The sequence below is a fragment of the Protopterus annectens genome, chromosome 10.part0, assembly GCF_019279795.1.
Source record: "Protopterus annectens isolate FY-2018-M chromosome 10.part0, PAN1.0, whole genome shotgun sequence".
Classification (NCBI taxonomy): Eukaryota; Metazoa; Chordata; order Ceratodontiformes; family Protopteridae; genus Protopterus; species Protopterus annectens.
In genome coordinates, this window is record NC_056744.1 from 1,093,760,100 (window position 1) to 1,093,787,688 (window position 27,589).

The following is a 27,589-nucleotide window of genomic DNA, read 5'->3' on the forward strand; positions in this document are numbered from 1 at the left end:
TCAGTCCCAAGCTACGCACAAGACTAAGCATTGGTGGGCTTCCCCTTCCAAAGCAGGGAGTAGTAAGACTCCCCCCTATGGTAAACTATCTCAGTGACTTAATTGTAAAACTTCCAAGCCCTTCTCAACTGACTGCTCCTTTAGGGGGAAAGATTGCTCTGCAGGCAAAAAATTGGGAACTCTTTACCCGGGACAAATGGGTTTTAAATGTAGTTTCCCAAAGATACAGATTCCACTTCCACACTTTAACAACCCCAAATGGTTGGCCAGATTTACCCCCAAATCAGTGGGCAGAGACTCAAAAGCAAGTTCTCTCTCTCAAGTATAAGGGCTATTCAAACTGTCCCATAAGAGCAAAGGGGACAAGGTTTCTATTCAAGACTTTGCCTGGTGCCCAGAAAAGAACTCCTGGCATCCTGTCCTGGATCTCTCTGTCCTAAACACTTTTTTGGTTATCCCAAAATTCAAGATGCTAACTCTTCACCAGTTGCTTCCTACGCTAGGCAAGGATGCCTGGTTGGCAACACTGGATTTAAAGGAAGCCTACCTGCACATCCCAATCAGGGAGTCTTGCAGAAGATACCTACGCTTCAAAGCAGGCTGCATGCACTGTCAGTTCTCTGCACTGTCCCATGGCTTATCTACTGCGCCCAGGGTATTCACAAAGTGCCTAGCTCCAGTCACTGCATTTTGCAGGAAAAGAAATATTCAGATATACCCTTATCTGGACGATTGTCTAATTCAGGCAGAAAGCCAGGACATACTTTTGAATCATCTGGCATTTGTACAAAAGGTGCTAATTTCTCTGGGGTACACCATAAACTAAAAGAAAATCACATCTTGCACCCTGCCAACAAATTGTATTCCTGGGAGCAAGCTTGAACACAGCTTCCCAGATGGCCATCCTCACTCCAGAGAAACAAGTTCATTTGACAGCTTACTTCAAACTAATGGCCACAAATACCCTGCCATCTGCAAGACAAATACTGCAAGCCTTGGGGTTCATGGCCTCCTGCATTCTTCTAATTCCATGTGCAAGACTGCATATGAGGAAACAATGGTATCTAAAAAGCCTGTGGTGTCAACATTCTCAGGATCTAGAAGCAATTATTCCTATTATACCTTGCCTATAGTTAGAGTTCCTTTGGTGGGCAGAGGCCTGCCACCAAAACAAAGGACTGCCATTCACTCTACCCCCTGCCGCCCAAACCCTAACAGATGCATCAGACTATGCATGGGGGGCTTACTTGGCAGGGAAGTGCATTCAGGCCAAAGGGTACCCAAGTCAAATGCAGCTGCATATCATTCAAAAAGAAATGTTAGCTGTACAGAATGCTCCGACAGCCTTGAAGGACCACATTCTTCCAGGACAACTATTAGTAAAGACAGACAACACCACTGTTATGTGGTGCATAAACCGGGGGGGGGGGGGGGCACTCATACTCTCTCTGCAAACTAGCCATGGCTCTGTGGAACACAGCCTTGAGCTACCAAGTGCACCTACAGGCTCAATTTGTTCCTGGAAAGCTAAATGCACTGTCAAACTAAGCAGAAATCTCATGGACCCACACAAGTGGGAACTGGAGCCAAAGATATTTAGCATGTTGATAAACAAATGGGGGCATCCAGATATAGACCTGTTTGCCTCCCCCTAGAGCTACCAATTGGGCAAATTCTGCACAAGGACTCCCCGCAAACAAACTTGGAAAGTGGATACCCTGTCCTTCACCTGGAAAAATCTATCAGTTTATGCCTTTCCTCCTCTGCCTCTCCAAGGTACTACTAAAGATCAAACAGGAGAAACCAAGGATGATACTGATTGCACCAGGCTGGCCACGCCAATACTGGTACCCCCTCTTGCACAGTGTGTCACTGCTGGCTCCATGGCACCTGCCCCAGACCCCTATCCTGCTGTCCTAGCAGGAGAGCCAGGTTCTGCACCCTCCGCTTCAAACCCTGAACCCCCCCTGCCTGGCTCATTACCTGAGCTTTCCGTTACCATCCCTCAGTAAACAAGTGTTGGATGTCATTCTGGAGGCAAGGAAGCCTAGTACTAGAAAATCTTATGCTGAAAAATGGAAAAGATTCTGTTCTTGGAACCAAGTTAAGGGGATGGAAACAGCAGCGCCCAATTTACCTCTGATTCTTCAATACTTAACTGAGATGCTTCACAAGGGCCTTTCCTTTTCCTCCATCATGCCTCAGCCATTTCACCTCTGATTCTTCAATACTTAACTGAGATGCTTCACAAGGGCCTTTCCTTTTCCTCCATCATGCCTCAGCCATTTCAGCTGATAACACCACAGAACCACCTCTCTTCTTTCATCCACTGCCCAAGCAGTTCCTCAGAGGGGCCAAAAACTTAAGACCACCCAGGAGAGCTCCAACTCTAGCCTGGGACCTTAACTTTGTATTGGAAAAACTCACTCTGCCTCCTTTTGAGCCAGCTGCAAGTGCAGAGTTGAAATTCCTTTCTTGGAAAACAGCCTTCCTTTTAGCCATCACTTCAGCAAGAAGGGTGTCTGAATTACAGACCCTTATGGCAGTGGAGCCTTTCATCATCTTTCATGCGGACATGGTGTCCCTCAGGACCAATCCTTCCTTCATGCCAAAGTAGTATCCAGTGTGGCTCTTAATCAGTCCATTCATTGGCCAACCTTCTTTTCTAATCCACACAACAAAGGGGAACGTATACTGCACTCCTTCGACATGCACAGACAACTTTGGTTTAGTCCTGTCCAAGTAATATCGATCAGGAAATCTGAACAGCTGCTGGTGGCATTAGCTGCAGAGGCAGAGGGGAAGGCCATTTCAAAGCAACCCATTTCTAAATGGATAGTCTATTGCATTCATTTCTGTTATAAGCACCATGGAAAACTTATCCCACAGGGGATAAGACCACATTCTACCAGGGCTGCATCTTCCTCTAGAGCCTTTCTCAGAGGTGTCCCTACCAGGGACGTCCTACAAGCTGCTACCTGGAGTTCTGTACATACATACAGCAAGCTTTACCATTTGTCAATTTTCTCTAAATCCAGAGGTGGTTTTGGCACTGCAGTCTTGCAGGGCCTTATAGCTGGTCCTAATGCTATCTAAATTCCTCCTTCCATCCTTGGCTTTTATGAATCTGCCCAAATGTGATGACTGCAACAGTGAAACACGAAGAACATAGTACAGTTGTGTACACTTACCATAAATGTACATGTTAGAGTGTATTCACTGTTGCAGTCCTGGTTATCCTCCCTCTAGCCCCGACTTCTTTTGGCTATACCTCTGTTCCTTTTTACTATGCTTAAAAGCTTTTTGGTGTATTTGCTTTTTTGTTGGAGGTATAACCTTGTGTGTGTGTGTGTGTGTATGTATGTATGTATATATATATATATATATATATATATATATATGTATATATATGTATATATATATATATATATATATGTATGTATATATGCATATGTGTATATATCTATATATATCTATATCTATCTATATCTATCTATATATATATATATATATATATATATATATATATATATATATATATATATATCATCTGGGGCATGAAAAACTGATGTAATGGCATCAGCTGCATGCTTTATACCCCCTGACAACCTGACGTCATGGAAGGTGAGACGGCAACCGACGCAGGACCCAAGGCTTTGATAATCAGGCCGACTGAGGGCTACTGCAGGCAGATAACCCAAATGTGATGACTGCAACAGAGAATACACTCTAACATCTGCATTTATGGTAAGTGTACACAGCTGTACTTTCGAAGACTTGTATCTGTTAGTCTTTGAAAGATTATTGGGGTACTTTTTACCCCAAAAGGAAGCAAGATAAACTGGAGTAATCACTCTTCCATTGAGAGGGCTGATTTTCCTTCACCTCAGCTGTTAGAGAAATTTGCCAGTAACCTTCCTTCAGGTCTGTTCTAATTGTGAATGTTGTTTTCTCTAAATGTTTCTAATTAACTCGTCTACTGAAGTCGTATGGTAACTGACAGATTTTGAAATGCTATTTAGCTTCCTGAAGTCATTACGGAACCTGTGTTCCATCATGTTTTGGGACTGATGCTATTAGGCTGTTCTGCTCACTTTTGGACTTTCCAGTCACCTCCAGCTGAATCATCTTCTGCGCCAGGTCTGCCAGCTTTTCCTTGACCCTTGACTTAACTCCGCTAGTTAACGGGGTTGGTCTGAGCTTCTGTCGTGGGGGGAGGGGTCTTATTTATTGGCCTAACTTTTGTTCCTCCTCCTCCCTTATTTTTAGTGGCTTGTGGTCTGGTTCAAGGTAGGCTAGTGCAATGTAAGTATGTGGCATATTGCCCCGCCTCCATGGCAGCGCAGCCAAGTGTACTTTTTCCCCATTGACCACTCCTCCCAGTAATGTTTCCAGTCTTCACTGGAGATAATCAGCCAGAGGCAAGCATAAGCCACAACCCCCTTGATGGCCATACCCATCCCTCCTTGCCTCTCTTTTAGTTGCCCGAGTCACTAATCGAACCTGGGTCATAGTCAGGGCTTTATTGCCATATGGCACTGAAGCAACGAATCGTTTTTCTAAAATTTGTTGTACTGCCTTTCTTTGTGACTTTGTAATTGGTATGGTTTTAAGCTAACCTTTCTTGTACTGCTGTTGAGTCAAATTTGTTGGGCCAGAGTTCCGAAAATGCTTGTGTGTTCCATAGCAATTCTTTTAGTTTTTATTTTTGTCAATTGTCTGTCAGAATTGCAGGTACAAAGGTCTCAGTCTTTTATCTTTAGCAGATTCACTCATTTTTTCTGCTAAGCTTAACTACTGAAATTTGTACTTCCTTCCACAGTTAAGTTTTCTTCTTCTCTTACTTGTATGACTGGTTTACCTCGTATCGTTTTAGTATTTAAAAGGGACCCTGCTATCTAGCCAGCAACTCGTTTTCTGGTAAGAGAACTAAAACCAGCACTTGATCTCCGACTTTAAATTCCCTGGTCCTTGCTTTTCTATTATACACCTCTTTTTGTGTAACTTGAGTTCTTTTCATGTGTTTACAACCTGTAGGTCTCACTACTTCCAGCCTGTTTAAGATGGCATAGTACTCCTTGGCATTTTTAGGTGGAGTTTTCCATTCTTCTCATGTTTCTCTGATAAATATGTATTTTATAGTTTACTGCAGTGCCTGCCATAAAATAACTTAAAAGGACTCAGCATGGTTAAGGCTTGTGGCACTTCTCTAGTGGCAAATATGAGGCAACAGTGTTAACTGATCCTTGTTTTTTCATATTTTATCAATAACCAAACACTGAGGTCTGTGCTAAGAAAAGTTAGTTTCCTCCAGCCTGTCCATCTGGGGGTGTGTGGTACCCTGAGGGATTTAGTTGTTTGTTGTTAAAACTGTGGCACAGCTAGTGTATTATTTTGGGCATAAAGGAAGTACTGCGATTGAGTTTTGGTGTCCTGCCTTGGAAATTAAGACTAGCTCCCTGGGTATACATTCAGCATTAACTGTCTTTTTCTCATGCTTTCTTTATGAAGAAGGAACATCAAAACTTTTTTTTTTGTTATACGAAGTACTTGTTTCTTAGAACTTTCTCGTTAGATTTTTTTTTCTGCAGACTGAAATGGGTGTTAGAGTTTTGGCTAGATATTTTTTTCTACTGTTGTGAAATCTGTCTTATTGTTATGGTTTTTATCAGCACCCATCTACTGATTAGAACTGTGCATTTTGAGTATTCATGGGTAGTTTGACATAAATTCACTAAACACACCCACCAGCACAAGAATAACTAAGTAGGTTGGATTCTGAAGAAACTGATCTTGGTTAACTTTAATAACTTAATTCACAAATACATAAAGTTAATAAACACATTAACTGGGTCATGCGTTTTCCTTAACAGACTTCAGATGTAAAAAAACATCCCAGAATAGCCATTTAAATATTAATGTAATATAATTTAATATAATCTAATAATGTTCTAGTGACCCAGTTAATGTGTTTATGAACTGTATGTATTTGTTTGTGAATTAAGTTGTTGAAGTTATTTAAGTTCAGTGTCTTCGGAATCCAGCCTGCTTCGTTATTCTTCTGCTGGTGGGTTTTAGTGTTTTTTGGTTCCAGCAGTTTTCCTCCGCCTTGGTGAAGTTTAGAATTCAGCCCAAGTTGAGCATTTTTCATACTTTCTAAAGTAGCTAAGAGAGTAAACAGGGCACACAGCCAAACCACTTGGTGAAAAACTACAAAAGAATTGTAGCCAATCTACAGTTTTCAGTTTGTTTTTTCTTAAAACCTCATGACTGTTTTTCTTTTTAAAGCCGTTAATAAACAATTTCAGGCCAATAAAGCCAAACCAGACTGGCTGAGGAAATGCATGTTTCAGTCTTTTATGATTTTATGTTTACCTTTTATGATTTTATGTTTGTCTTTTATGATTTTGTTTGTCTTTTATGATTTTATGTTTGTCTTTTATGATTTTATGTTTCAGTCTTTTATGATTTTATCAGCACGGCATAAATGGACTACTTACCTTTAGAAACACAGGGTTGTTGTACCCAGCAGATGTCCCATCTAACAACTAAATAAAAGAGTAAACGAGACAGAGAGCCAAACCAGTTAGTAAAAAATTACAAGAAAATCCTAGCCAAGCTAGAGTTTTCACTGTGCGATTCCTTAAAGCCTGTTCTAAATGAGGATAATAGGATATATGCAAATGACCCCTTAAGGACATCAGGTGTTTCAGCTATATGACACTTTTGAATGCCCATGACTTTTTTTTTTTTAAGTCTGTTAATGATCAACAAAAACATTTACTTACATGTAAACAGGCATCATTTTGTTTACAGTGGATTCTTCATAACACGTCTGTAGGCATTATGTACACCACCATTTACACATTGTTGGGTCCTTTGTATTCTATTTTGTGAGAAACCTCCACTCTGTGCTGCGCACACACACACACACACACATATATATATATAATACATATGCACATACGTGTGTGTGTGTGTGTGTATATATATATATATATATATATATATGTGTGTGTGCATCTACACACGCACGCACACACACACACACACACACACTCTGAGGGTAATGCTATTCAATGCTAGAAGTCTAAACCTCAAAATGCACTCACTCGAGGCACTCCTTAAAATGGAGAACATTGACATCTCTGCAGTGACAGAGACATGGTTCAAAGCTCCAGAGAGCACCCTTGCATTACCAGGCTATAATTCATACCACACCTTTCGGCCACCAAACCCGGACCGAAGCACTAAAGGTGCAGGCCTGTCCATATTCATTAAGGATATCCACACCTCCAAGCTAGTTGCTCAGCATAATGCATTCGAGATTGTCCAAGTTCAACTAACTCTGGGCAAAACCACAATCTAGATTGTAGCTTGCTACAGACCCCCCACCATGCTTCAGGATTCCCCACTCCTCTTTTCTTGATAGACTGGAAAATGTTAAGTTAAAACCCAACACTCTAGTAATGGTGATTTCAACTACCCTACCATTAACTGGGAAAACTACTTACGTGTACCAACTCTTTTGCTCAACATTTTCTAGAAATCATCAATTCCAACGCCTTGGATCAACTTATCCACACCCCCACCAGGGGCAGCAATATCCTAGACTTGGTCATCACCAACATGGGTGACCGGTGTTCCACACTAGAGGTCAGCTGCTCGTTGGTCAGATCCAACCACAAGCTAATCACCCTAGACATCCACATCTCACTCCCACCCCCCCATTAGGAAAACCATAAAAAATTTCTCCAAAGCCAACTTCACGCTTCTTAAGACAGAAGTGGCAAACTTCACGACACCCATGCAGATGGACAATGGAGGTGCGACTACTGAATCCTACACAAATGCACTTTATAAGCATTTACACGGGTGCATGGATCGTGCTATCCGTAACAGAACCAAGATGCTAATCCTCCAAAAAAAGGAAGCCAATCTGGTGGTCTTCTGCCATAAACAAACTACAACAGAAGAAAGAAACTGTTGCAAAAAAGAGTAAAATACCACGATTGGAGGAACTCCCTGGTCAGCCTCAGTAAGCTGAGATCCCTAAGCTAGTTATGAAAACAAAATTGCCACTGATTCTAAAGACAACCACAAAGCATTCATAGGTTCATAGATTAGTAGGTTCATAGATTAGTACTAGGCTAACTGCCCTTGCGAGCCATTTAAAGCCTAGCCAATTATCCCTTGTGAGACTCAAACCCTGTACCTTGTGTTTGTAAGGCAAACACCTTAACCATTAGGCCACCCTCCCGCATTCTATAGTTATGTCAAGAATCTCAATGGCAACATTCAGATCTGCTCTGAGTTACAGCACAATGACACTAAATATATAGAACCAACTGAAATTGCTAACATCTTGGTAGATAGGTTCAGTGCTAACTTTACCCCTTCTCACCTCCTAAAGGGCCCATCTTTATACCAGAAGAATGCGAAGTTCCTGTAATCATTGCTGCACAGGTAAAAACCTCACTCTCCAAAGCCAAGAACACAGCATCCATGGGACCTGACAACATCCCAGGCTGCCTTCTACATGAACTACAGAATGAACTGGCACCCCACCCAAGTACCATGTTCAGTCATAGCCTCACCTCAGGCTTTGTGCCCAATGAATGGCACACTGCGACAGTTATCCCACTCCACAAAGGGGGGGGGGGCACAACAGACCCCGGGAACTACCACTCCATTAGCCTGACGAGCCTGGTCTGCAAGGCCTTGGAACATATCATGGAACTCATAAACAAAGACATTGGAGATCTCCAAACTCTGGACCCCACACAGTTTGGGTTTGTAAAAGGCAGATCATGTCTCCTAGACCTAATAGACTTTTTTGAAGTAGTCACTAAAGCCGTAGATGCGGATAAGGTGGTTCACACAGCCTATCTAGATCTCGCCAAGGCATTCAACACTATCCCCCACTCTGGAATTATAGATAAACTCACTGGGTATAAATCCCTACGTCACAAGATGGGTTGCCAACTGGCTTATTGACAGAACCCACACTGTGAAAGTAGCAGACTCCAAATCAGACTTCAGACCAGTGACAAGTGGAGTACCACAGGGTTCAGTCCTGGGTCCTCTTCTGTCTGGTATCTACTTATCTGAAGTACAGGCTGACACAGAAGGTCTTTGGCTAACTAAATTCGCAGATGACTGCAAACTAGGAGCCATAATCGAAACTCCTAACGATGTGGACAACCCTACAAAAGGGCCTCAATGAGACAGATGCCTGGTGTCAAAGCCATGGTCTCAAGCTCAATGCCAAAAAGTGCATTGTCATCCCCTTTGGTAAAAACTCTGTACCCATGAACTACCACATAAGCGATAGTCTCCTTAACACCGAAAGTGTGATGAGACCTTGGGACACAGGTGGACAGTAGTCTCTCCTTTGATAATCACATCGCCACAGTGGTCAGGAAATCCTTCTACGTGGCACACCTCATCACAAAAGGTTTCTCATCCAGAAAAAGAGGTCATTGTTCCCCTGTACTCATCACTCATTAGACCCATTATAGAGTACAACACCCCTTTTGGGTATGTACCTCACAAGACATCTACAACAACTGGAAAAAACGCAAACATACCTCACAGAGGATTACTGGCTTCAGATACCTTATATAGACAGTCTCAAAAAACTCCAGCTTTACTCCGTCGCATATCGCCTACTCAGAGACACAATCTGCCTAACATACAAAGCTATGTCAAACCCAGAGCTGTTGGACATGCTCCACTTAAAGAAATCCCAATCCCTCTGAGCTACTACACGCTCCAGGGACCTAAACCATGTCACCACAATAAACAGAACATGCTGGAGGGATAGATTCCTGTCTCAGAGACTTCCCATACTCTGGAACAGACTACCTGTCTATGTCAAACAGAGCTCCTCATTAGCACCCTTCAAGAAAACTGTTGATTGGATGGGTAATAGGAAATTCACCCTGGGATAACTTCTGTGGTTCTGCTTGAAAGGGGCACAAGAAAATAATTTTCTTGGGTGGTGAAAGCCAGGGTACCTTTTTGGCTAGACTTGTATAGGCCCTAGGGCCAATAGCCTAGTACCTACCTATGAACCTAAATATAAATAACGTGCGTGTGTGTGTGTATAAATGTCTACACACGTACACGTGTGTGTGTGTGTGTATATATATATATATATATATATATATATATATATATATATATATATATATATATATATATATGTATACACACACACACACATATATATATATATATATATATATATATATATATATATATATATTACATATGCACATACGTGTGTGTGTGTGTATGTATATGTGTATGTATACCAAGAAATAACGTCCAAGAAACCAAGGCAAATAAGATAAAAGATAATCCACAGACAGGAAGAACTGAACCAAAAACCACAAAGTGCAGCTTTATTGAACAACAAACAGGTCAATAAATCAAGCGCTTTCGCCAGGCAAATACTTGGCTTTCTCAAGATAAAAAGTAGTGTGACTGAAAAGTTCAAATACTTAAGCATCTGATCACATGGTACTTAGTTCAACAAACATCCACTTAAGAAGGCAGTTAATTAGTAACTGAACTCAGTGAGTGAAAAGTATGTATATGAAAATGCAGAATAAAAGTTCAAATAGTGAAAACACTAAAAAATCATTTAAAAATTATTTAAAAATCATTTAAAAATGATGTACAAATGTGTGCATAAAAAATCACAAATGTGTAAGATAAAAGACATTTCCTAATTGTAACAAGAAAATCGTAGCCTAGCCCTTCTCAGCTTTAGTACACTGGATATATTAATGGCCTCACGGAGACCAGGGGATTTTGCAGCATTAAGTCTAAGCTGCCATAAAAGTTCTTTATATTCAAGGCGGGCTTCCCAGTCACCTCCTCTGGCATCCTGGGTCACCTGTTCAAGAATCATAAACGCAAGTTTCATGTTGGGGCAAGAAGCAAGATGCTTAAAAAAAGCATTAGTGTCCTTTTTTGTAATGTCATATTGATGTTCATAAATTCTTTTTCTAAGGGGTCTCTCAGTCTTCCCTATGTAGAAACTGCAACATTCTGTGCATAATCCTAAATACACCACCCCTTTGCTCGGCAGTTGTAATATCGGTCAGCGTCAAATCTAAATTTTCTAGATGGAAGATAAAAAGAACTATCATTCATGATAAAGGAACACTGCTTGCATGCCCCACATTTATAGGTACCAAGTTTAGGGGAACAATGCCTTGAATCTGATAGATGCTTTCTTTCAAATAACCCTTTTAGGTTAATATCCCTTCTAGTCACAAATTTGGGACGTTCCTGGATTATCCCTTTAAAGTCATCATGTAGCGTCAAAAGTGGCCAATGTTTAAGCACTGTGTCTTCCACCAGGGAATCCTGTGAAAATGTGTGAATAAAACTATTATGCAAGTTAAAGTATTCCAAATTCTCAAACTGCTCAACTTGCTGAAAGCCGCTACCTAACAGCGGAAAATACTTGGTTTGTCTATTATCTGTCACTTCTTGGGCCATGTTGTTAACCAAGGAGGCAGGGTAACCTCTTTCTAAAAATGTTTTTTTTAAAAACTCAACTTCTTCAAGAAAATATTCATCAGTGCTAGACATCTTAGATGCACGAATGAATTGCCCCTTAACCAAGCCCTTCTTCTGGTGAAATGGGTGACCACTGTCAAAATGAAGGTATGAATTAGAAAAGGTGGCTTTCCTAAATATCTTGGATTTAAAGGTGTGATTTTACAGTAGTCCTTCTGTATTGATATATCCAGGTAGTTCAGTACGTCCTTACTAACATTATAAGTGAAAGATAGAAAGTGTGTGGTAGAATTAATATAACTCATGAACTCAAGAAAGTTGCTCAGGGTTCCTTTCCACAATAGGCAGATGTCATCAAGGTATCGCTTAGAGTGGACTATGTATTGTACCCAATGTGTGGAAAATATAAAATTATTCTCCCAGTAATGCAAGTCTAAGTCACAGCATTTAATTAAGTCCCTTATTCAGGACGGTGTTAGGTTGATGAAACCCAACAAGGGAGGGGGGGGGTCCTGATGTATAATTTTGCATATGACACCTACCTCCACAACATGTTACAGGATCCTGAGCAGTATGAATTGATTTATAGGAACGAGTTAAATTTAGCCTATTCCAAGATCAATTTTTTGTTATCGGACCACCTACTACAGGGAGTTATTAACGAAAGGCTATACAACTATTTACACGTCAATAAACCTAGGACCCCGGAAATTTTTGGAATACCCAAAACCCGTAAAGGTGTAGACCCCATGAGATTTAGACCTATTGTCTCGGGGGCTGGAGGTATCACTGAACCGTTGAGCAAGTTTATTGACCACATTACAAAGAAATTCTCTTCTACGCTACAGCATGTATGCAAGGATTCTTCGGATTTTCTCAAGGGTTTAGAAATTAGGTTATTTCATCCTGATTTTCTTATGACAACCATTGATATTGTAGAATTGTTCCCCAGCATCCCACACTCTATTGGATTAGAGTGGTTCAATGAAGTTTTGGCCTCTGAATCCGGCCTTAGTTCCAGCACAATCAGCTTAATTGTTGAGTTTATGGAAAATGTTCTCGATAATAATTTTCTTTTTTTTCAGTGGATAACTGTTTAAACAGAAAAAGGGGGTTGCGATGGGCGCTGCATGTGCCTCATTATACGCCAAACATAGTTTTGCATTACTGGGGGAACAATTTTATATTTTCCACACATTGGGTACAATACATAGTCCATTGTAAGCGATACCTTGATGACATCTGTAAAAGTCAAAATAGGATGAAACAGGAATCCAGGACGCCAATTATATCTTCCAACCACACACCATCTTTATTGAACAACTGGTTTTAGCGCTTTCATCTCAACATAGAGACTTCATCAGAAACAATTAATCTTAATTAACAACCACTTTATATAGTGTTTCTAATTGGTGACATCACAAAAAACTGTAGACATTTAAAGCAATAAGTACAATAGAAACCTATACTTTAAAATCACAATCTATTTTAAAACTGATACTTGTATTGGCACAATGGGTCCTATAACATTAATAAAGTACACTAAATGCATGTTGTTTTAAAAAATATATTATATTTAAACCTATAACTATTAGAATTTATACCATATATCAAAAAAATAAATACTGAAAATTGTTTAAAAATTATCTGTTTGAAATGGTCTGTTTAAAATCTCATTATAAATGCCATTTGTTTCTTTTAGGTAATAAAAATGCTTTAAATATAAGGCAAAACAGAATAATATTAATGTTTTCATACAATAATTCATAAAGTATTTGACCTTTCTATTATAAAAGGTACCAAGGAAACAGATTCATTTAGCCCCAGGGGATACATGGAAGCCAATCTAAACTGCCACTGACTTTCTTTCTTTTTCAAAAGATGTTTCCAGTCCCCTCCTCTAATGTCTATTTTGACCATGTCCAATATACCGAACACAAATTTATCAAAACCATCACAGACTATACTATGTTTATACAATGCATTTGTATTTTTACTATTCTTTATTTCATAAAGGTGTTCATATATTATATTTTTTAAAAGACGTTCTGTTTTTCTTTGTAATGTGGTCAATAAGCTTGCTCAACGGTTCAGTGATACCTCCAGCCCCCGAGACAATAGGTCTAAATCTCATGGGGTCTACACCTTTATGGGTTTTGGGTATTCCAAAAATTTCCGGGGTCCTAGGTTTATTGATGTGTAAATAGCTGTATAACCTTTCGTTAATAACTCCCTGTAGTAGGTGGTCCGATAACAAAAAATTGATCTTGGAATAGGCTAAATTTAACTCGTTCCTAGAAATCAATTCATACTGCTCAGGATCTTGCAACATGTTGTGGAGGTAGGTGTCATATGCAAAATTATACATCAGGACCCCCCCCCCCTTGTCTGGTTTCATCACCCTAACACCATCCTGAATAAGGGACTTAATTAAATGCTGTGACTTAGACTTGCATTACTGGGAGAACAATTTTATGTTTTCCACACATTGGGTACAATACATAGTCCATTATAAGCAATACCTTGATGGCATCTGCCTATTGTGGAAAGGAACCCTGAGCAACTTTCTTGAGTTCATGAGTTATATTAATTCTACCACACACTTTCTATCTTTCACTTATAATGTTAGTAAGGACGTACTGAACTACCTGGATATATCAATACAGAAGGACTACTGTAATCACACCTTTAAATCCAAGGTATTTAGAAAAGCCACCTTTTCTAATTCATGCCTTCATTTTGACAGTGGTCACCCATTTCACCAGAAGAAGGGCTTGGTTAAGGGGCAATTCATTTGTGCATCTAAGATGTCTAGCACTGATGAATATTTTCTTGAAGAAGTTGAGTTTTTTAAAAAAACTTTTTTTTAGAAAGAGGTTACCCTGCCTCCTTGGTTAACAACATGGCCCAAGAAGTGACAGATAATAGACAAACCAAGTATTTTCCGCTGTTAGGTAGTGGCTTTCAGCAAGTTGAGCATTTTGAGAGTTTGGAATACTTTAACTTGCATAATAGTTTTATTCACACATTTTCACAGGATTCCCTGGTGGAAGACACAGTGCTTAAACATTGGCCACTTTTGACGCTACATGATGACTTTAAAGGGATAATCCAGGAACGTCCCAAATTTGTGACTAGAAGGGATATTAACCTAAAAGGGTTATTTGAAAGAAAGCATCTATCAGATTCAAGGCATTGTTCCCCTAAACTTGGTACCTATAAATGTGGGGCATGTAAGCAGTGTTCCTTTATCATGAATGATAGTTCTTTTTATCTTCCATCTAGAAAATTTAGATTTGACGCTGACCGATATTACAACTGCGGAGCAAAAGGGGTGGTGTATTTAGGATTATGCACGGAATGTTGCAGTTTCTACATAGGGAAGACTGAGAGACCCCTTAGAAAAAGAATTTATGAACATCAATGTGACATTACAAAAAAGAAGGACACTAATGCTTTTTTTAAACATCTTGCTTCTTGCCCTACATGAAACCTAAGTTTATGGTTCTTGAACAGGTGACCCAGGATGCCAGAGGAGGTGACTGGGAAGCCCGCCTTGAATATAAAGAACTTTTATGGCAGCTTAGACTTAATGCTGCAAAATCCCCTGGTCTCAGTGAGGCCATTAATATACCCAGTGTACTAAAGCTGAGAAGGGCTAGGCTATGATTTTCTTGTTACAATTAGGAAATGTCTTTTATCTTACACATTTGTGATTTTTTATGCACACATTTGTACATCATTTTTAAATAATTTTTAAATGATTTTTTAGTGTTTTCACTATTTGAACTTTTATTCTGCATTTTCATATGCATACTTTTCACTCAGAGTTCAGTTACTAATTAACTGCCTTCTTAAGTGAATGTTTGTTGAACTAATTAAGTACCATGTGATCAGATGCTTAAGTATTTAAACTTTTCAGTCGCACTACTTTTTATCTTGAGAAAGCCAGGTATTTGCCTGGCGAAAGCGCTTGATTTATTGACCTGTTTGTTTTCAATAAAGCTGCACTTTGTGCTTTTTGGTTCAGTTCTTCCTGTCTGTGGATTATCTTTTATCTTGTGTGTGTGTGTGTATATGTGTGTATATGCACACATATATACAATATGTATGCACATACGTGTATGTGTGTGTATATATATGTGTATATATATATATATATATATATATATATATATATATTATATATATATATATATATATATATATATATATATATATATATATATATATATATTTATATACATTATCGAAACCCATTTTGTCGACTCCATAATATTGAAAGCTGACTTAGTCCAACTCCCAGAGCAGCAGAAACGGCCTCTAGGAATGTAACTATTTGGCCACAAAACCCACCAAAGTAGGGTGGCTTAACCCCCCCCCCCCCTTGGGAGCTGTCCCCCTCAACTAAATATACCAACTCCAAGATTGCATTAAGGTAGGGAAAAGGGCGAAGTTCTCCGCTGTTCTGGGAGTCCGACTGTCACCTTTTGATATTATGACGTTGACGGTGGGTTTCAGTGATATGGCACATCGACATAGTAAGGTAGATCTATACACCCATGCATATACATACATATATATGTATGTGTATTATATACATATATATATATATATATATATATATATATATATATATATATAAAATATGCATGCAGCTGTGTAATGTATGTAAAAATGTGTATGGGTCTGTCTCATTTGATTGAATCAGAAATGGTCAAACTCATTTGACTGCAAACCTTTTCCACAACAAATGTACCATAAAAGAATTTATTTTGTGGGAGAGGGATTCCCCCCCCCTCTTGCTTGTATATACTAACTTTATGGTTGCTTAACTATGACAAAAAGAAAAAAAAAAACATTCAGTGGAACAGTGCTGATACCCAAACACAAACGTACACATCTGGCGATAAACATGATGCTTACCATTACAATCCACACATACTGTGCTAGACTTTCTCCCTTAGTAATTCTTATACATACATTTATAGACTTCCACATTTTTCTGTTAAATGGATTTTTAGGTAATTTAGGATTCATTCAAATGATACAGACCCATATGTATACATGCACATGTGCATACACACATGTAAATATGTATGTTATTGGTTAAAAACAAAATGATTGCATCATTTTGTTTGATCATCTACCTGGTACATCAACACATTGCACTGTTTTATTTTGGAGTTAGTTTGCATAGAGTTGCAGAGGTGTGGTTGGCAAACACCAACCTGTAACAATTTATTGCAGTTTTAATGGTATTGGGTTCAGTGACTTATGACTGGAATGTGAGCTGATGAAAGTTGTTGGTCACTTTATTGTGTAATTATATGAATGGTACATTAAGTATGTGTGTGGGTGTGTAAAGGTATATATTTGTCTGCTCATTCTGGTATAAGTACATATTTCAGTGTGCTTGTGTATAGGTATGCATAGATTCTTGTTTGTGTGTGCATGTCTGTATGAAATGTGTGTGTTTTTGTGTGCATCTGTCGATCAGTTGTGCGTGTTTGCATTTGTTGACCAGGTCATGGCAGGAAAGGGTATGTGGACCAGCTCATTTACTTGGTTAACAAATGCTAACTAAACCTGTGCCGGTGCTTTTCATAAATTGTATACCTGTAATTGTTTCTGAAGACTGTTAGTGATGAGCTTAACCGTTTTATGAGTGGTAATTTATTCATTAGTTTCAGAAGTCACTGAGTAATGCATCTATCCTGCTTTTTTTTTCTGTCTGTTTATTTTTAGGAGAAGGTTACAAGAACTTGTATTGGCTCCACTCGTTTGTCTAAGCATAGGTTTTCAGGTAAAATCTGGTTGGTCATGGCTTTTTTGTTAAGTACAGGTGCCCATTTAGGAACTAGTAGGATACAGACATCAGGGGCAGTCTTTGAAGTGTGTCAAAGTATTTCAGGTTTTACTGTTCCACTGTTCTCTTAGTTAAGAACATCTGATTTTTTTAAGTTGTTTTCAGTTGCTGTTTTTAAACTTTGGAAAGCAGCATTTTATTTGATTAGTGGCTTAATCTTATAGCTGGTAGGAGGGAACAGTAACTTGTAATGCACCATTATGTTCTTGAGTACCAGATGTGCTACAAAGTATTCTTTTTGGATCTAAATTGACACAGTAATAAAAACATAAACATCATATGTACCTGTACCCTTCCTTGTACCATTAGTCATAATAATTTTGTTTTCAGCATAATAGGGTTAACCTGCTTGCATTTTTGTGAATGTGACACTTTTGTTGAAAAAAAAAGTTTCAGTAATACCATGTTTAAAAAAATTAAAAATTTCTTTTGTATGTGTAAAGTTTAATTGATCCACCTTTTACTCATGTTACGTCCTGACAGAATATAATTACGTCATTCTTTGGGCTAGCAAAAATGAGGCTTCATTGTAATGTGTAATCTTAAGTTAAATAATTTACAATTTAACAATTTTGGAAAGAAAAAAATTAACATGATGGTAGTTAACAAAGTACTTAAGCCTAATTATGGTTTGCCCGAACAGTGATGTAATTATGACTTGGTAGCACTTCAGTATTGCTGCAGGACATTTGCAGGGGATTTTAAAGGTTAAAAAAGAAAGTGTTTTTCAACAAAAGTGCAACAATTTTTTTATTGAAAAATTGACTTGATAGTAAAATGTTGCACATAGACTTTAACTGTGATGACTCCTTGATCTTTGATTTCCTTTCCTGTTGTAATGACTGACCATTAATTTTGCATTTACATTTACAGTGTAACATTTCCCAGATTTGAAGATGCATTTGTTAGCATTAGAATTTTAAGACTGTTTGTTTTTCTTTGTGTTCAGCCCATCTTTCAATATTTTTTTGGAGGTGGTGGTTAACTGATTGATATTTTTGCTAATCACAGTTCATCTGTAGTTTTATCAGACAGGCTAACACTGGTTCCCAACACACAGCAGTGAGGAACTTACCTAAACATGGATAAGTAACTACCTTCTGTTCTGTTTTGCAGTGCCTCCTGCCATTTGTCTTTTGGTTTGTTTACATAACTGTTAATGCATAGTTGAAGTTTATCAGCAATACTCAGGTGATTAGGTGGGATAATTTAGACAAGGTCAGGATATGACGCCGTTAATCTTGCATCAGGTGTTAACTCTTTCTTGAAGAATTATGCAATTTTAAGGGATAGGCAGTGTTTTTCATCCTCAAAAAAATCCATGTTCTGAATTTAAGTTGAAGGTCACTGTTATTTAAGGTAGATTTGAGTGTGGCATGCTCTAAGTTTACTGAGGTTGCAGGCAAGGCTGATTGGTTTGTAGTTAGAATCCATTGTAGTATTTTCCCTTTGAACAGTTATAATTTTTTAACTAACTTCTGTGACATGGCCAGATGAGGGGTATCTTGTTAATATATCTGTTAATGTAGAGCTCTGGTATGGTCTAGGATCCCTGTCAGACATGTACTAGATCAGAGGCATGGTTTAAATAGTTGTCAGTATTCTAGAAGTACAGTGAGTTCTACTTCGTAATATTCTTTGTTTAAAATCATGTATAACGTACGGTAAATGGGTGGCAGAGTGGTGTAGCAGTTGGTATTGCATTCGCATGGAGCTTTTTTTATGTGCTTTTATTTACTGTTTTTTTTTTACCAGGGTAGTGCACTAACCACAATAGTTAAGTTTGAAGGCACAGTCCAATTCTTGGCTGGGGTGCAGTCTGTAGAAGTCCTTTTTAGAAAGTGGACGGAAGCGCTTAATTTATTGCATTAAAATGGAAGTTTCTACTCTCCTTCCATTCATCCTGTTTGGTTAGTTTGTGTTTGGAATAATTGTTTTAATGTCTTTCTATTTCTGTGTTGCAGTAGTCTTGGTGTGGGGTTTCCTGCCTTCAGGCAACCCGTACATTGGCTCCTATACAAAAGCTTCAGCTTGGCTGTTGCAACTGCGTGGGACGTCACACGTAGGGCCATAAGCCAGGGACCTTATGTGTGATGTCTGCACGCACAGTCCTCAGAACTTTTCAGCCGCAGACAACTTTGCATCGTACGATCGCTCTCCAGACGTCGGATCGACTGTAGATAAGTAACCTGTTGGGTTTTTTCAAATTTCTAATATTTTACCGATCTTTAGCATTGCTTAGGTTTGGTTGTTGTAGGTTTCAGCTGATGTCAGGTAAAAAGGGAAAGTGCCAGTGCGGGTGCCAAATACCCCATAAGGACACCCATGACAGATGCATTTTATCCTTAGGCTGGGAACACGACCATAACGCCTGCCCTATTTGTAAATCTTTTGTGCCTAAGACCTTGCGTAGCTGTCTGGCAGCCTTAAACCTTTACTTAGAAAACCAACACCTCAAACGGCTGGCTCTCAGGATGGATCCTGCTTCGGAGGCCACCTAAGAACTTGCGCGTAAGAAGGCCAAGATGCCTAGGCCTTCATCGCCTGCCACTTCGCACCCGGACGCCCCGCCAACTACCGATGTAGTAGTTGAGCATTCGGTAGATCCGTCGGCTCCATCGACCTGCCTCGTGGAGGCCACTGCACAGCCGACGTCTGACACATCCACGGAGCTTTCTCAGACACTGACACTTGTCGATGTCGAGGGGGAACCAGATTTTGGGGGTTCATTCAACCAGGATCTAGACCTCGGATACAGCCACTGCCAAACCCAGTGCTAGAACGACTCCAACCCAAAAGAAGCAGAAAGCTAGACATATTATGCCTGCTTCTGAAGCCCCTCAAGACTGGGAGACTTTCACCTCCTCGCTTATGCAGGCATTTATGGGCCCTTAGGCCTTCTGCCTCACTCACAACTACATTGCCTCTCTAAGCCCTAGGCCTACCTCTGCTTCTATTCCCATAGCTCCCGTCCTTGAGGAAGAACATGAATCTACCTACTCTTCCTCTGATTAATCCTTCTCTTATGCATCCCAGATTGCTTCTCTTGATGATTCTGTGGAAGGGGATTCTCCACCTAAAGACATTACATTTGGTGAAACCATCACCAAAATGGACCATTTCAAATGGGATACTTTTCAAATGACAAATGCAAAAAAGATACTTTGAACTGCTGCAAGTGGAGTTCCCCCTCTCCTTTAGCTGTACCTCCTGTTCTTCCTGTATACTTAGATGCCTTTTCTGCAGCCTCTAGAACTCCTGACTCACAGCGTCCTGCACCGAAGCACCCAGACCACTTCTACAAGGTGCCAGAGGAACAAAAATTCCTCATAAAGCCACCCTTAGCAGATCCAGCAGTGATTGCCACTGCACCTGGTAAACAGTCTAGGTTGCTACCTTCTGCCTTCTTATTGCCCACGGATAAAGACCACAAATCCATGGATAGGATAGGCAAGAAGGTGTACACTTCCTCCACTTTGGCCTTCAAAGCCATTAACTATCAAACCTACATGACCAAGTATACCTTGGACTTAGCATCCCAACTCACCTCTATGCTGGCTTCCTGACAGTCCCATTAACTCCTCCAAATTGTCCTTAGCATTACAAGCGGCTAGACACACTATAAGATGCAGCTATGATGCTGCAGAAGCTTCTGCTCACTCTGCAGCATCAGCATCTGTCCTTAGTAGATATTCTTGACTTAGAGTACAGAATCTGCCAGAGGACTTCAAGTCCAAAATCTTGGACGCTACCCTGGATCACAACCTTTTCTTTGGAAAGCAATCTGAAGACCTATTTAAGAATCTGCAAGAAAAAAGCAAAGAGTTGCAGGATATTAAATATCTCCTGGTATCCACTATACCCAAATTTAATAGGAACTTACCCGGCTAAGACTACCTTTGTTAGGTGTAACCCACATTCTGCTGCCCCCTCCTCCAGACCCAGAAGAGGAACTAGAAGACATTCCTCATCCAGGCCCTCTGGTCCACCTCTTCAGCCTAGACAGCCCTTTCAGGATAGGGGAGGTCCTAGTAATGCTCATCTGCCCCTCTCAGCCTGCCTTACCCACCGTTTCCCATTCTGGCAGAAAATCACCACAGACCAGTAGGTATTAACCATTATTCAAAAAGGATGCTTTCTATCCTGGAAACAAATTCCCCCCCTGGAGAGGCATTCCATTTCCCCCCCAAAAAAATTGCCATCTCCTTCCACAAATTCTGTCAGACCTGCAACAACAAGGTACAATAGAGCCTGTTCCCACAGGACAAGAAAGAAAGGGATTCTACTCCCGTCTGTTCCTGGTCCCTCGAAAGAATGGTCCCTGGAGAACCATTTTGGATCTCTCCTTCTTAAACCTTTGCCTGCAGGCACCATCCTTCAAAATGCTGTCACTTCCCACTCTCTTTCCCCTCATACCTTCAAATGCTTTCTTGGTCACCTTGGACCTGAAAGATACTTACCTGCACATTCCCATCAGGGTCTCACACAGACGCTTCCTACGTTTCTCTGGCCCATCCTCGCACTTCCAGTTTACGGCCTTGCCCTTTGGCCTATCCACAGCCCTAAGAGTGTTTACAAAGTGCTTGGCTCCAGCCATTGCCTTCTGCAGGACCCAGGAAATCCAGATTTACCCATATCTGGATGACTTCTTTATCCTAGCACAGTCAGAAGATTCCCTCTTAAGACATCTACACTTCACTATGCCCCTACTACCAAGTCTAGGGTTCACCCCAAACCTCTAAGTCCTCCCTGAACCCAGACTAGGACAAGAAATTCCTAGGTTGCAGAGTCAATACAGAACAAATGAAAGCCTTTCTCCTGCAGGACAAGGTTCTATCTCTAACGTCTGACATCCAGGAAGTCTTGCTCTCCCAGACAGTCACTGCAAGGCAATTCCTTAGACTCCTGGGATTGATGGCAGCAACCATTCCCATGCTACCATTGGCCAGAATGCATATGCGAATACTGCAATGGTACCTAAAAAATATCTGGTCACAACACCAGAATTACTTGGAACATGTTATTCCCCTTCTTCCCTGTTTAAAGAAGGAAATCATTTGGTGGATCCAACAAGTACAACTAAACCCAGGGCTTCCACTGCAGTCCCCTCATCCCACACAAATATTGCATACAGATGCCTCAGATTCAGGTTGGGGAGCCACCTTGCCACTCTGAGTCCAAGCCCAGTGGCATCCTCCCATGAAAACCAAACGCATCAATGTAAAGGAGATGACAGCAGTTCTTTTAGCTCTTCAGACCTTCCTACCCCTACTGCTACTAGGCCCTCTCCTGATAGTGACGGACAATACCACTGTAATGTGATAATCAACAAACAGAGAGCCTGCACAATTGGTATACCAAGGCATACCAATTGTGCAGGCTAGCCCTACTAATTTGAGACCTAGCATCCCTGCACAACCTATCCTTGCAAGCCAGCTACATCCCTTCGCAGGACAACAAGCAGACAGACCTCCTGAGCAGAACTTCCTCTTCACAACATGAATGGATGCTGGACAGGACGGTCTTCCTTGTCATAGTCCACTGGTGGGGCATTCCACAAATAGACCTGTTTGCCTCCCCCCAGAACAGGCAGCTGCAGACCTTCTGCACAAAGACTTACTCCCTGCAAACCTGGAGTGTAGACGCCTTCAGTTTCACCTGGGAGGGGAAGTTCCTGTACGCATTCCCCCCCTTCCCTCTGATTCAGAAAGTCCTTCTGAAAATCAGGAAGGACAAATCAAAAATTTTGCTAGTGACTCCCTACTGGCCAAGGCAGCACTGGTTCCCCCTTCTATACAATTTAGCCAAGGGCAATCACTGCAAGTTACCTCACAAGGTGGACCTTCTGACACAAGACAAAGGAACTCTCCTACACCCACACTTGCAAATGCTTTCCCTGACTCTGTGGGTGATAAATTAGTAAACCCCTTCAGACACCACTATTCAGAGGACATGCTATCAGTCCTGATGGAGGCCAGGAAACCCACTACTAGAAATCATACCTTGCTAAATGGGAAAGATTTACTCAGTGGTGTCTGGGACAGGAAAGGGACCCTTACGAGGCTGACACCCCCTAGTCCTCTCATGTGTCAACCTTTAAAGAGTGGACTTTCCTGTTCATCAGTGAAAGTGCACCACTCTGCATTGTCAGCCTGTTTATCTCTAGATCCTCCCTTGTTAGCCAGGCTACATGTGAAACTCTTCCTTAAAGGGGTCTTGCACATCAGGCCACCTAAGAAGCCTATTCCTCCTCCATGGGACCTGAACTTTATCCTGGAAAAACTCACCCAGCCCCCCTTCAAACCAGCTAATACAGCGCCTCTAAAGTTTTGTACTTGGAAAACAGTACTGTCAGTGGCGGTTACCTCTGCCAGAAGGGTTTCCGAGCTACAAGCCTTAATGGCATGCTTACCTTACACCATTTTTCATAGGGACAGGGTCACTCTGAGAACTAACCCTTTCATTCCCAAGGTAGTCAGTGACGTATCTCTAAATCATTCCATTCACCTACCAAATTTTTCCCCTCTCCCACTAACCAAGGAGAGAGGATACTCCACTCCCTAGATGTCCACAGGCAACTAAGATTTTACCTGGACAAGAATAAAGACATTAGGAAATCCAAACAACTTTGTGTCTTCCTACCCCAGGGCATTGGGCAAGGCAGTCATCAAACAGACCATTGCATCCTGGATTAGAAAGGAAATCGGTTTCTGCTACTCACACCACGGAAAAAACCCTCTAGTTGGGGTTAAGGCACATTCCATAAGAGCAGTGGCCACTTCCAAGGCCTTCCAAAAAGGCATGGACACAGCTTCCATTATGGAAGCAGCTACATGGTCCATTGTACACACTTTCATCAGACACTACAAACTGGACCAAATATCCAAAGCATGTGCAGGATTTGCCAGGGTAATCCTACAAGGCTTTGTGGAATCCTCTTCTGCATCCGCCACCCTTTCATCAAACTAAGCTGTGGAACTCTCCCACACCAAGAATACTGCAACATAGGAATAGAAGGACATAGAATAGTTGTGTAAAGTCTTGCCATAACCATAGATGTCCTTCTCTTCCGTGTTGCAGTATTCCTTCCCACCCACCATTCCCCCTCGTAGACTCTACCAGTCTTAACTGTTCCTCGATGCCTCTCTCCATTACAATAGAGACACTGGGCATTATACGTGTCACTTTTGGCAGCCTATCCTGTTGAGCCATCTACTTTGCCTGCTTAGCTTCAAGTTCTGAGGATTGTGCATGCAGGCGTCACACATAAGGTCCCTGGTTTATGGTCCTACATGTGACATCCCACACAGCTGCAACAGCCAAGTTGAAGCTTTTGCATAGGAGCAGACTTACCGGTCACTTGAAGGCAGGAAATCCCACACCAAGGATACTGCATCATGGAAGAGGACATCTATGATTATGGTAAGAGTTTACACAACTATTCTTTTTATGTTTTGGGATGCCATCTACATGAAGTCTGCATGCTCTCCATGTGTCCAGTTGGAGGATCCGTTGTTAAATTTTTCATCTGTTCCTCAACCCCCCCCCTCCCCCCACCCCTAACCTCTCATCTAGTCAGAATATTACTCCTGATCTCAACTGCTGTTTCATCGAATGGATGTGGTGTACTGTAACACAGGCGTTTCATAGTGGATAAGATAAATCCTCTCATTTACAATCTATTATAACTGTATTTTATTCTTGCTGTTTCTCTCCTTGTACTATTACTAGCATGTAGTTAAAAAAAAAAAAAAAAAAAAAAAAAACGTGGTACTTGTTTCACATACCCTGTCTTTTTGCTTCTCTCTCTCTTTTTTTTTTTTCTCCTACTGTTACCTTTTTATATGCACTCCTGTTTTACCGTTGTTGGTATTTGTCCGTTTTTCTTATTGTTGGTAGGCTGTGCTATTTTTTCTTCCTTTTATTTTCTTCTCTGGATTTCAGCACCATGTCAGAAAAGCCGACCAAATTTTAAAAAACACATCATCTGTGGGCACAAGATCCCTAATTACAGTACCGACCAAGAGTGTGTATATTGTTTGGGTTCTGCCCATTTGGATGTTGAGTACGAGATCTGTGTGGGGTTCAACCTTTTGTTGAACACTGCAACAAGTTAGTCCTCAAAGGTTTGTTGCCTTCTTATTAATTTTCTGCTGGAGCTCCCCTTCCTTCCAAGAAGCCTCTTGAGAAGGCTAAGGGGGATTCATCAACAGGAGGCAAAGAGGCTAGGAAACCATCCCCTGATCGTTCTCCCTCCTTAGTTTCAAGTTCTACTCCTGAGAAGATTTCTAAACCATTGGGTCCATCTGGCTGTTACGATCTAACAAGATCAAAGTCATAATCTCCGGCTCACCACTTCTCCACATTAACTGTGGAGCTGATTCATTCTTGGATCCATTTACTGCTCCTATAGGAAACCCTATGAAGATCTTCAAGTCCAGTCTTTACTTTGTCGTCTCTCAGGTCATCTAGGAGCTTAACCAAGCAAGATGTGGGCAGGGTGATGAAGTTTCTTAGAGTCCAAATTCATTTGTTTTACCGCCTTTTTTATTGGACTTGAGAGCTAGCTATCAACCCCATCTCATTTGTAGACTTACTCCAAACCAACTTTCTGTTTCAGAACCAATGGAGTCTTGCGTTTGTTTGCATTGCATCTGAAGGCTTGGCCTTCTTCGACTCCTCCGTTGATGATCCATTTGGCATCTACTTTGTTGGTGACTGAGGGATCTCATGGCATGGACAAATATTTGGTGCCGGATCGGGGGGGGGGGGCGGTGTTGGGTTTGACTCCAATGCCCTCTGAGCTGGCCCTCCCTGTTAGAGCTTCAGCGCTGGACAGTTCCAGTCAGACTTCCACCTCGAGGCAGAGTTGGGGTGATGCTGTGAGCTGTCCTGGGCAGTTGTCTTCAGCTCCTGCCAGGACTGTCTTTGCTTCTTCTATGTCTTCTGCCTTTGAGATAGTAGCGAGAGCCTTCACCATCCTTGTGGTTAAGACATACTTGCCCGCCTTTCTTCAACTGTGTGCCATGGTCTCAGAACCTTTACATGCTGTTATATCAGGACAGCTGGTCCTTACAAGCTTAGCTTTGAGACAGTCCTCATTCAGGACTCGGCTCACACTTCCAAGTCGTCTTCCAAGCATTCCACCGTGGAGGTTTACGTGCAAGATGAGGCACTTCGATTTCTCACAAGAATTCATGACAGAAGACACTGGCTTCAGTTAGGGGAATGGTTCCCCATATTACCCCTTGAGGATGTCTCCTTTGTTGAAGTACTTGAGCTTTTCAGACAGAAACGTAATTGGTCTTTGACCTCTTTTCTGAAGAGGAGACGTCCCTTCTTGAGGCTTTCAGAGCTGGCTCATCTACTTCCTGGGTAGTCCTGCTGGCGAAGGAGATGGTGGACCTAATCTCCTGTTGAGCTTGGAAAGATCCGGATATTACAGAACCAATTCCTAATTAAACTGACAAGTACCCACATGCACCTAAGGATAGAGCTTACTGGAGTAAGGGAACCCAGTAGATGCTATGGTTGTAGCAGCGTACACCAAGAAAGAACTTGGTGAGCAAAGTTCTACTGTTCATCCCACCAGTAGAGAGTCATGGGCATTGGACTGGTTTCGAAAGCATATGTATGCATCATCAACCATCACTGTAAGGCAACTGAACTATTTGGCACAGGTCACAAGATTTCAGAGGGACTGCATCAAGAAGTTTTCCAGTGCTCTCATTGGGTCTATGTCTGTGGAGGACTAGATGACAGTTTCTTAACTGGCCACCCTACAGTTCCCTATTAAATGCCTCTGAGACTCCTTTCCTAAGCCTCACAATGTGCAGAGCTGCAGGTTCAGAAATAGCTGTGAAATGGCATGCTTGGTTGTGTCTGTGTGACTTTGTGGAGCCTTTTGAAGTTATTTATCAGTGCTCCCTTTGTTGAATGCACATTATTTGGCCCCAAGGTAAACGGAACCCTATCCAGGAGTGAACAAGATAGGAAGTCCTTATCGGACATGGGGATATGTTTTTCTACACCTCATAGGACCTTTTCCTGGAAACAGAGAGGTGATAGGAAAATTTGGTTCTAGAAATTCCAAAGCTTATACCAAGAACTGCTTTGGGGTCATGTTCCCCTGTGGTGGTGGTGGTGGTGGGGCGGGCAGTATTAGATGACATCCTCATTTCA

At 41.0% G+C, this 27,589-nt stretch overlaps 1 protein-coding gene across 5 annotated transcripts in view; it reads left to right on the plus strand.

Moving 5' to 3' along the window:
• The window catches only part of SRSF11 (serine and arginine rich splicing factor 11), a 1,393,100-nt gene that overhangs the window by 549,883 nt on the left and 815,628 nt on the right, over positions 1 to 27,589 (plus strand). For 2 of the 5 annotated variants that reach the window (XM_044085835.1, XM_044085834.1), the window contains one exon: positions 17,287 to 17,344. The exons of the other annotated variants lie outside the window; for them this stretch is intronic. In XM_044085835.1, the coding sequence (XP_043941770.1) occupies positions 17,287 to 17,344 (58 nt within the window). The remainder of the gene's footprint in view (positions 1 to 17,286; positions 17,345 to 27,589) is intronic. 5 annotated transcript variants of the gene reach the window in all.